This window comes from Hippichthys cyanospilos, chromosome 15 (assembly GCF_059441005.1).
Source record: "Hippichthys cyanospilos isolate Australia breed blue-spotted pipefish chromosome 15, RoL_Hcya_1.0, whole genome shotgun sequence".
Taxonomy (NCBI): Eukaryota; Metazoa; Chordata; class Actinopteri; order Syngnathiformes; family Syngnathidae; genus Hippichthys; species Hippichthys cyanospilos.
In genome coordinates, this window is record NC_142383.1 from 5,671,660 (window position 1) to 5,683,833 (window position 12,174).

General features: G+C 37.5%; 1 protein-coding gene across 9 annotated transcripts in view; it reads right to left on the reverse strand.

Moving 5' to 3' along the window:
* The window catches only part of LOC148411465 (glutamate receptor ionotropic, NMDA 1), a 38,408-nt gene extending 28,845 nt beyond the window's left edge, over nt 1-9,563 (reverse strand). For 5 of the 9 annotated variants that reach the window (XM_088435447.1, XM_088435446.1, XM_088435445.1 and 2 more), the window contains exons 1-3: nt 8,884-9,561; nt 2,760-2,894; nt 974-1,150 (exon numbers count right to left, since the gene is read on the reverse strand). In XM_088435447.1, the coding sequence (XP_088291573.1) occupies nt 974-1,150; nt 2,760-2,894; nt 8,884-9,132 (561 nt within the window). In that variant the 5' untranslated portion in view covers nt 9,133-9,561. Of the gene's footprint in view, nt 1-973; nt 1,151-2,759; nt 2,895-8,883 lie in introns of all 9 variants that reach the window. The other 4 variants (XM_088435451.1, XM_088435450.1, XM_088435449.1 and 1 more) reach the window with 2 other exon arrangements.
* Nucleotides 9,564-12,174: the final 2,611 nt, after the last annotated feature.

A 12,174-nucleotide genomic window follows, 5' to 3' on the forward strand; every position in this document is an offset into this window, starting at 1 on the left:
GGGCCTGTAGCTTCATTTCCAGATACAGACTATGCACTTGAAAAAAATGGTTTCCTGGGTTGTCATCAAACTGCTTTTCAGATCCGCATTTTTCCCCTTGCATGCAGGGTGTGAGTTACTAGCTGCTGATTTTAAGTGTCAGCAGTGTCGTTTCAAATGCGGAGAAGCCCAATCCGGTGTGATGAATGGAAAATGTTTTAAAAGCCCTGTGTTAATCAGTGCTGATCCAGGTCACTTATTTCATCAGCTTTCACAGCCTTCCCGTGAATTGCCTCAAGTGAGAGCGTCATATTGGCCATGTCTTCGCCTTCTGATTTAATTAAACCTCTGAATCGGGACTCATTTCACTCTGATACACAATTACAGCAATGAAGCCCACAGAGGCACAATGAGAGTGGAAAGAAGAAAAAAAAAACACCCTTGGGTAATTTCAGCTTATTAAATGGATGCGAAAGATGCTTTTCTTCACTCTCTCCATCACCCTTTTGCATCGTTGCAGGTCAGATCAGCATTTCAGTGACCCATATGCACAGCTCAGAGGCACACAGAGATGCGTGCATCAGCACTATGTAAAATAGCCAAAATCATCCAGCGCACTGCAATAAATACAAACAGCCAAAAGGAAAATGATTCCTACCGTGACCTCCTCCGAAAGACTCCATGACTTATGTCTATGACGGTTTGCAAAGCCTCACATCAAAGTCCACTATTTGGCTCCCAATGTTGATAGACATGGGTTAATTTTGGACTATGGCGAAAAGCAACGTGAAGATGAGCAAATAAACGCACAAACTTTTGTCCAAAGTAGACCACATTAGACGCTGTTGATGTCTCTTGAATGTTAGCAAATGCTTACACAATGGTGAGAAAGAGATGTGGCCACGTAACAGAGAAGGAAACAGCTACAGTACGTACAAACTTTGGGAAGGTGAGAAGAAGGAGGAAGATGGGCTCGGGAAACAAAGCATCTCACCTTGGTTTCTCTCTCCTCCAGGAGCGTCTCCAGCCTCTTCTGAGCAGCTCGGCCCTCGTGGTCATCGCTCACAATCAGGATAATATGGTTCCAGTTGAATTCGCGCATCAGGTCAAACCACACGTGCGCTTGGTGCGAGTAGGGGGGCACGGTCCGCAGGAAGGACAGATGGATGCTCTGGGATGAACGAGATTTTTCTTCTAATGTCATAGGTTAGAGGAACATACAGGACTGTACATAGCTCAAGTCATGAGTAAAAAAGTAAAATAAAAAAAAAAGAAACTACTACAACTAATTCTATTTTAACTGAATCAAATTCACAGTCTCAAATGAAGCTTTTCTGTGTAATTCATACGTCAGAAAGTGCCCAAAAATGGTTCAATGAATGTCATGATGATTATATGTTGAAAGTGGAATTTCGCTACACTCAGTGACAGATTTTTGCCTTGAGACAGCTGTAAGTAGTGTTCTTACATTCAATACGCAGTATGGCCTAATACATGGAGGCACTTCTGTATTTGGGCTGTCCATCATAGTTCAGACCTCATTGTCTCAAGTCAAATGTTTTGATATTCTTCAAGGAAAATAGTTATCCATCATGACAAGAAATAAACCAATGATTGCCAACACGGTGCCTGCGGTCTAGGTAGGGTCAAATTAGAAGCTCGTCGGCCTGTTTTAAAAACGACTCAACAGTGATTAGAACCTGTTTTAAAAACGACTCAACAGTGATTATATTTTCTTAGCTATTTTTAGGATTTGGTCATTTTGAAATGCCAAGAGATGTGACAGTTTAAGATATACATATTAACACATTGCTAAATTATTATTCAAATCAGTCTTTGTATTATGAATATAGTGTAATCAATTATTAATAATAAATAATGAGAGGCAATTTGTGCAAATTCGTTATTCCAGAAGTGTGTATCAAACTGGTAACTCTTTGCATGAATTAATACTTAAGATTTGGATGTCGGTTTAAAAAAAAAAAAAAAGTTAGAAAAAAAAAAGAGCTTAGCCGTCTAAAATCATCTCAAAATGTAGGGCAGGCTCAAGAAGAAATAGTGTGGTATAAAAAAAATATATATATATATATATATATATATATATATATATATATATATATATATATATATATATATATATATATATATTACACACACACACCACACATATGACATATGTGTGTGTATAATTTTATGTAGGCTACCCATGTTGGAATTTTGAAATCTTAAAGACTTTTTGGTGTCATAATACTGAAGTTGCTTAAGTATGTTCAGCGCTAACTAAGGTTTACAATATCTTGAAAATGGTCACCTTAAATTAAAAAAATAATACTTTAAAAAATAATTCTTCCAAGTACCCACTCCCCGGACCCCCCTAGACAATGAAAGACAACAAGTAAATGACCAAATCAATAAGTCAAAAAGACAAATATGGGTTTGATAACCCCAGCATAATCTCCCTCGTTTATCCAGTCAATAATTTTTAAACTGGACCTTGAAATGTTATTTATGTGGTCTCTTTAAAAGTTAATTGTTCGTGGTCGGTGCTTCATAAAAATATAATTTAGGCCAAAGACATTATTGATGGAGTTCTTTCAATTTCATCCTGTGAACATATTCAATCATCCATCCTCTAATGGACAGTGATGGGCCATTTAATCTTGGAAGCTTCAGAAGTCCTCCCACGGGACTTCCTGACTTCATGTCTCTTTTTCCATTCTCATTATTCCTCTCTCTCAGCCTATATCTCATTCACGTGATTTCATAAAGCACATACATACCTTGTCTGAGTATATAGACATGCGAGTGGTGAGCCCCACCACGGGGATGCGGTAGAAGCCTGCAGTGTAGGAGACGGGTGTCGGAGTCAGGTGGTCATTGGACTGGGGTGGATGACTCACTAGGATGGCGTAGACCTGTGAGGGTACACATACCTTGCAATGAGACTCAAAAACAAAATTGAAACAGCATTTTTCATTCTTAAGTGTGTATCCCATTGTAACACTCACACCAATTTGCAAAGACAAATGCCATACAATATTGGGGGCAAAGCACTGTGTAAGTGGATAAGGAGGGAAAAAAAATAGCCCAGTAAAGTACTGTAGTGTCAAACTTAAGGGACTACAATGCAAGCACAATTAATAGAACTATCATCAAAATAAAGAAACTCATCAAAAAGTGCTATAGAGGTGTCATTTTTGTTACAGGTCATTTTTAGCTGCGTTCTTCTTATTAAATAGTTCACTAAGATGTATGCAGCTTTTGTTACCTGAGGTGTACAATGTGTGTGTATATATATATATATATATATATATATATATATATATATATATATATATATATATATATATATATATATATATATATATATATATATATATATATATATATATATATATATATATATATATATATATATATATATATATATATATATATATATATATATGTTTTTTTTCACCATTTACAAACTACAGCTGTTGAGACTTTTGACATTCTGATATTTTTATTATTTTTTGCTTTGTGAAAAACAATTATAACACCACAGGAGACCATATGACAAATTTCCACTTGATTATGAATGACCAGCTTTTTATGATTCTCGTTTGTTATTGTTTTCTCAGCGTGTTTGCAAACTGCAGCTATTTAGCTGTTTGGCCTTAAGACACTTTATTTGATTTATTTATTTATTTGCTTCATAAAGATAATTTTAAGACTGGAGAAGTTCAAATGACACATTTGCACTTAAATATAAATGTTATATTAATGTAATATATCTTTATTTGATGATCCACATTTCTTTTAACCTCAATTTAAACTGTGCTCGGCAGCACACTACTTTCCCGTGTCCACTGTGTCAGGCTATCAACATTAGTGTTCATTTATGTCTTGATAAACTGCTTTTGAAAAGTCAGCCAACAGCTCTCAATAGCTGTTGTGGGATCTCAAGTAATTTATGGTAGATGATCCGCTAAACACCATACAAGGTGCCGTACAATATGATCTCAGCATAAAGAAATAGGTCACATTCATTGTTTTGTTTCTACCAAGAGTCAGGAATAGAAAGACTGGTCAAGCTGTTATGCGGCGACATGCTGCTGGGAAAAACTTCAAAATAAAAGCATACCAAGGCATTGATGTCTATATATGATTGGCTGGCAAGATTTACCGTAATCCAGACGTACCGTAATCCTCCTCTGTACTGACTCAATTAAACAAAAGAACCAAAAAAAAAAGCGCTAAAAAAAAAAAAAACCTTGTGTCTCATGGAGTTCTAATCTCTTGAGATTTCGTCATATCTCGTCCCATTCCTAGTTAGAATGTATCAATCCATTTTCTATGCTTCTTGTCCTAATTAGGGGCTGAGGTGAATTTGAACAGTGTCCCAGCAACTACAGAGAACATTAGTGATAGCTTAGTATCTTCCAGAGACCCGTACCTCGAGACCATTAATTTAGGGCAGCAGTGGCATATAACTCACGAGATGTATGGTGGTCTTAAAAGGCTCAATAAGACTGGTGGAAAAGATCTAGGAGGCATAAAGTATCCCTGGATTGGGGTAAAAATTAAGTACTTGAGTTGACATGGTGAACTCACCACTAAGTGCACCCAAGAGATTAAATTTTCATTTAGAGATAAACTGGGACTGAACTGACATTTTGCTGAAACCTTAGGGATGCAATTATCTTGTCAGCATGCACATTTCTGTCACAAATCATGCGCCTTCATTTTCACAATGTTTGTGACGCCTTACACGTACAACGATTTGACCTTGATGCCACCTGTAACTACCACAAAATTAATCACGTTACTCTTTACTGTCCAATCTAGCCTGGCTGTCATAAACATATAAATATTATCCATTATTTTCTTCCATCCTTCCTTTAACACTCAGTCAATACAAAAGACAGTATTGTATCAACAAATCGATTTTTTTTAGACGTATTTATTCATATATTTGGGTTTTACATGGTTCCCTGACGCAATCCCCTTTTAGTGCATTTGCATGCCCCGCAATGCAATAGTTACAAATGTGTATTTTCAGTATTGTTCATTAACACTTTGAAGCACAGTTTATTGATTTTTACATATATTCAATTCCAGTTTCAGATTCACCTGAGTGCATCCAGCAATGATTTCAATCTCCATGTCCATATGCCATATCCCATATCTATTTATTTATTTATTTATAAGTCCAGTTATACAATCCCAGGTATTTGCAGCATGTAGTGTATATATATTTGATTGTTTCGATGTCTCGGTGGCGTGGCGAATAGCATGTCTGCCTCACAGTTCAAAGGTCCCGGTTCAAATCCACCTGGCTCTGGCCTTCCTGTGTGGAGTTTGCATGTTCTCCCAGAGCCTGAAGACTACTTGATGAAAATTCGATAGAAAGTCAAAGCATACTGCACGCTGACAGAGAAATACGACTAAGAACACTTAACTCTTTCAATGCCAAGCATTATCAGAAAATGAAACCTCTAGAGTGTCAGTATATTGAGCATTTTCACTCATCTTCCAAGGCTGACAGAATATTGTGTGCTATGTCTATGTAAACATGGGTGATATCATATGAAACACTCATTTCCATTTCTTACTTCAAATTTCAAATTTGTAATATCTGTGTTGTATGTATGGCAACACTGACATCCAGTGGTCACAGTCATCACTACAGGTCTTAATTGGCTTAATGTTACATACGCACTAGTCAAGGACGTCAGCTACCCTCCATAAACAAATGTTTTTGACAAGAATTGCATTTTTTTTTTTTGATTACTATTTTAAAAGATGAGAATTGTCATCCGTGGTACTGAAAGAGAAAGCACATATATAAATTCAGGTTGCTTTATGGAGTAATACCCACACAAAAAATGCACACTACACCCAGAAAAATAATTAATTGGACAAGTTCCAGAAGATTCCGTAAGCGTGAGGAAGAGGAATAGAGTTTGCGTGCGTGTAGCATGGATTATTGGACGCGCCCGTATGTTTGGGTCAAAAATGAGAGTTACCATCCAAGGATTGCCCGCAGGCATCCACTCCTCCATCTGCCACAGACTTTCCCTCTCAGTGACTGCAATCGCCCGCAAGCCAAATTCAGTGGATTAAAACTTTCATTGATTCTGGCTGAATTAGGCCCAGTGCGTGTGCATAAACCTTCAGGATTGTTATTGCAAAAGCACACAATTTTGTTCCAGATTGCATTCTATGAGTGAGCATATGCTGCAAAACTAAATGTGACAGTATTATTCTCCAAGCCTCTATAGATTTGAGTTATTGCACCACGTAGAAGAATGGAGACATAATAGATTGGCGCACTAGCTGTGGGTGTTTTTTTTTCTTTTTTTTAATTATTACATGAGGCCTAATATTATATGTTGGACGAGGGTGAGTGACTTCACGCCTCAACATGCTGTGATTCAAGGTTTTCACATGAGCATAAGGTTGTGGTGTTGTACAACTCCCCAAAGTGCATCGTACTTACCATGCATTACTTATGGAATGCATTTACAAGTACTTGGTTCAATATGTACTACATTTTTTAAGACAATTGTAATGCGTAAAGACATGTTGTGTTTAATACACATTCGAAAGTAAAATACGTGTTACAACAATGAATATCAAGCGTGTTGAAGCTGAGAGCAGGAGTGCCATAAGTACTACAACTATCACTTAGTTATACAGTGCATGCATGGCCTGCCAGGCTTCCTATAATCGTCAAAGGCATTTTTTTTTCTCATTTTTACTCCTCACTGGATTTCATTGCATTCACCAGATCCGCAGCTGTGTGTTCTGAAGTGTGCAGTAGTCCCTTCATCAGAAATATGCCTCCGAACCAAAGCCTATTGTCTGTGGGGGTGGATCATTTTGTTAGATTGAAAATGAACTGATATGTGGCTTGGGTTACATTTTGAATGCATGCCAAATTGGCCAAGTAGTGCTTCTGTTGTAAGTGATTTTTGTTCTTTCTTTTAGTGCATCTGGGAAAAATTCCAAGCTGAATAGCTAGTTAAACAATTCACCAAGGAATGCTTCAGTAGTAGGCAAACCCTCTGTGTTTATACAGTATCTTGTTCAATATATCATGTACATTAACACTTTAAAAGGCACAATCCCTTCATGTTTACCAGTGCCGCATTTGAACTGAATTGAATTGCTTGTCCAGTGAGTCTTGAATGCAGTCTTTCTCAAAATGTGGCACAAGCTTTGCGTTTGCAGTGTGAAGTGTAATTGCACATTCATGGCACCAGATGATGCAGTGGTACTGTCATTGTCAAAGTTGATGAGGGAGTTACAAACTTTTCAAATTGCTATCAACAACATTTTTTGTCTTGCTCTTCAGATTAAAATGTTTAAGATATTGGTGCGCCTGTGTTAACGTTCCAGATCAATTTACTTTTGTTATTATTTAACAATTTAATATTTAGTTTCAGCATCAAATGGTTCAGTTCGTTAAAAAGGTTTCTAGTTTATATCAACTTTTTTTTTATTGTTTGTATAAATACTATTGTATTGCCTTTTCTTTGACTATTTCTTTGACCTATGTATCCTCTGGCTCAAATGTAACAGTGGAATTTTTACTTTCAAATTATAAAATTTTGTCATAGCTTGTTATCCAAATGAAGGTTTAAACATTTTTTGTTAGCCATTTTAGATTTTTCGATTCATTTCTATTTAGGAGTGGCACCTCAACTGTTAAACTATCATTTTTTATTTATTTTTTTCGTCAAGAACAATTGATAACACAAAAAAACTCTACAAGGTACAAAATAATTAATTTTCAATATTTGCGTTTTGAATTCATAATCCTATAATTTGCACAGTTAAAACTTGCTCTCATTTTGTCATCTCTATGGAGTAGGCTGTTGGAACTTATATTTTTAGATAAATTGATTTTTTAAAGTTCACATGTATGTCGACACTATTTTTTTTTCAAAAATTTGTGTCTAATAAAATGTGATTAATTGAAGAGTGACATTATAGAATTCAAAATATAATTCCACTGACATGTGTTTTAATGCTTATGATTCCCCATATGATAAATTAATGAGGGAAGAAATGAGAAGCACATCAAGCATTCCAGGTTGTGGGTTCAAATCTGGGTTCCGCCCTCCCCAGGATGAGTTTGCGCCACTCGTGTTTGTGTGCATTTACTCCAGGATATCCAGGTTTTCCTCCCACATTCAAAACACATCTACAGGCAGCATTTTCTAAAAAATATTGGCACCCCTAATTAAGATGTTTTCTTTAGCTTGTAATATATATATATATATATATATATATATATATATATATATATATATATATATATATATATATATATATATATATATATATATATATATATATATATATATATATATATTATATGCAAAAAAAAATCCAAATCCGTCATTTGTGTGTGCCCCAGTTATTAGCTCCCCTAATGTCAATATTTTATTGATGTTATGTCCCACATTTATTTGCAGTAAGAAGTAAATTAAGTTCAAGACTTTTAACACTGTAAGGTTCTTTTTGCTGCTGTAAAAGGTCCTTAATGCAAATATGAGCGCATGTCTATGATTGTTTGTCTATGTCCCTGTCATATGTGTGTAACCATCTCTGGCCTGAAGTCAGACAGAATCAGCCCCAGCTAACCCCAGACCTTAATAAGAATAAATGGCATAAAAAAAGGGATGAACGATGAACCTATATGAAGCCCATATGCAGAGTTCAAAAAAAGATGTAACCATGGCAACTGTAAGGGAAAAAAACAGACTTGGATGTCATTCAGTACAGTACAGTAATGAGCCCCGCCTAACTTTTCATTTAACGACTTCCATCCAAAGCCTTTTCAAAGCCTTTTTGAGTTTAGTTGAAATAACAGCACGGTGAGATCATTTAAATTAGGCTGCTTTTACTTACCTGATTGGAGATGAGATCCTCACATACGGACAGAGCCATCTGGATGGCATTCGGTTTGTGCGTGACGGAGATGGCCGTGAGCTTAAATTTGTCCCGTCCGTAGACTTGGTTGGCTTGGGTAACCGCATCTTTGAAGACCTGCTCGTACCTCTTCTGGCTGAGGACCGCTCCGATGTTGACAATTTTCGGCTCGCAGCCGGCCCGTGCGCACGAGCACCACACGAGCACCGCTAACAGAAAGAGCCGCATCGTTTGCGCCAGCAGCACCGTCAAACAGAAGCCACCGGCCCGCGCACTTCTTCCCCCGGTGCAGGCGCCTCGGCTCGAGCAGCTTCTGGACGGCAGCGCGACTCTGGCAATCGGGTGCAGGCACGACGCGTGTGGGCGGTGTGAACCGGGAGCGATGGAGGGAGGGTAGCCAGCGAAAAAAAATAAATAAATAAGAGTGAGAACACTGTCAAAGCTGTGAATTTATCGGCAGTGCGGAGGACTGAGCGCGATCATCTCAGAAGCAAGCCACGAAGCATCTTGCACCTTTCCCCTGTGAAAACGTTCTCGCCGGGGAGAGCTGCAGTGTGTCATGAAGCGTGTGCGTATGAGGGGGGTGGTGGTGGTGGGGATGATCATGCGCCGAAGTTCCAGGTCGCTTCGGGCTAAGCGGCTGCTGTCCTTGGTCCTGACAGCTGTGCACGCGCGCTTTGGTGCTCCTGCGCGCCCCCGCCATGCACTACCCATTTTTTTCCTTTCCCTTTTTTTTTTTTTTTTTTTTTTTTTTTTTATTCAGTGCCAGCGTTGGCGTGATGTGCTGCCAGAGAATCTGATTCTGAAGCAGAAGACAAATTGCTTTACACCATGTAAACCTTATTGATCCAATTAAGGAACATATGAGAGGATAATTAATTGAATTTGTCAGGACTTAAGTAACTAAAGTAAATAATTACTTTAAATTATTATCTAAAGTAACAGGTACAAAAATAATCAATATACTAAGGACTAAAGTACTTAATTTCTTTGGGTACTTGAGTGCCAAAGTAACTGAGTACTTAAGTATCTTTGTACCTAAAATAACTGAATCATTTCGTACATAATATAATCAATCATATGAATGTCGTTCATTTTTTTTCACGTGAGATGGTGTGGATGGTTTGGTGTTGTGCGCAGAGAATTTTGTTTTGGTTGTTTTATTTGTAATGTTTGTTTTTTTTTACATTTTTCAGTTATTTAGGCATCATCTACATGTCCACAGGAGCAATAGTATTTATTTTTTAATCATTTTGAGCATTCAAGTTTACTTAAATGTATTAAGGTCAGGCAAAGTGCTTTTTGTGTGCTATGTTGTTCAGCCTTCTTGCTAACATCCTAATGGTGCTAACGGCAGATGCAACTAGCAATTTGAGAGCTATTCAGCAGTTTGTTTACAGCAGCCCTAAGTGGTACGGTTCAAATCTATGGTACGGTACAGTCAGCCATACAGAAGCTACTCTCTATTTTATGGCGTGAACTGTTGGTGGAAAGTGTTGATGAAGGGTGTAAAGATGAAAACTGCAAGACCACAGTGAAGATCAGTGCAAAGAACTCATGTCTTAAATTATAAAAATACAAAACTGTAATAATTACATACTAGAATTACGAGCTCAAGCAGCAGAGGGAAGACATCGTTGATTGTGATGACTTACATATTTACGTCTTGTTTGAACGGGCCCTGTCACATTATTATACACCAACTATGTTTGCCTTTTGTATTCTGAATTTGCCTTGACATTTCCAATTTCAAAATCCAATGAAATGTAGACATTACTTTGAATTGTGCTTCAACTGAATTATTTAAAAAAAAAAAGAATGAATCCAATCCATTATCCAGAATTGGCTAAAGCTTTGGACAACGGGGCCCAGGAGAATTGAAAGACAATTACAGACGAGAGCTTTAAAGGTAAATGATTTAAGACCACTTCTAAGCAGCTTGCTGTTCCTGTGACTACATTTGTGTTTATCATTCAGAAATCTACAACCCACGGAACTGTAGCCAATCTCCCTGGACGTGGCCGTCTCATTATTCATCATTATCATCGTTCTTTCACTACCATTGGGGTACTGATGAAGAAAACATTTTTTTAGTGCTCAATCTGCAACATTTTGGTCTTGCGCAACGAATAAAATGAACCAGGGAGTAGACAGGCCATTAATCAAATAGCAAGTCAGTCACATCCATCTTTCCATCTGTCACACACTTACTGTCCCACGCAACTTGTGTTCCTTATCGTGGATGACAGAATGCAGGATTTGATAGTGTGTGAGCTCGAGTTCAAGTAAATGTTAGGAGCATCCTCACTGCGAGATACAGGAGCTGAATCAGCTTCATGGTTACCTAGGAAACAAGAATCCCTCACACTCACAAACACTCACAAAACGAAAACAGTCACTCGCTCATTGTGTGAACTAGTCAAACGCATATTTGTTCTTTTGCCTAAATTATTAACAGACAAATGAATACCTTTACCCGCGGGGATTGAGCTCTGAGCCATGATGGAGTTTATTCTGAGCGTAATGTTATTATCAACATATGCTGCCACTTGAAAAGGTGTTTGAAAACGGGGCCAGTGCGAGAATCATCAAACAGCGTGCTGAATTATAAATCAGTCAACCGACTGGTCTCGCTCGGTGTTGTAGGGAGCTGATGAATTAATCACGAGGATGAACATTTCACCATGCATCATCAGCGAGCTTGGAGATGACTGGTTTCAATTTGTCTCAATTTGTCTCCAGTGACAATTTAGTTCAATTCAGTTGCTTTTATTTATACATGCGCTCTTCCCATTATTTGTTAATACCATCTCTATTACAGACAAGAACCGTATCATGGGGTTCACATGATCAGGATTTCGGAGTGAGCTCATTTTCGATAAAAATGATAACCGATCACCAATCTGATCAAAAGATGGACCGATATATTAATTTTAACCAGTGGGTTTAAAGCGGTCATGGGCCAACAATGGTCCGGAGGCTCATTAAACTTTTAAATCTGGCCTGCCGAACATGAAGAAATTATCAGCCAGGAGGAGAGTTATGATGTTAATATCCTGAGGAGTAGCAGAACTATCTGTGCTTTAAAATAGTAACAATTAGGATTTTTTTTAAAAAGCTGTATGTTGTTCATTTCACTTTCAATTGTTGAAAGAATCATTTTAATAAACAGTTAAATACACGGGGCTTCAATAACACTGTTGGAATGCTTTTGCTCATTTTCTAATGAAGTTAAAGCACATTGATATTCCACATTTTTTTTCTCTTAGG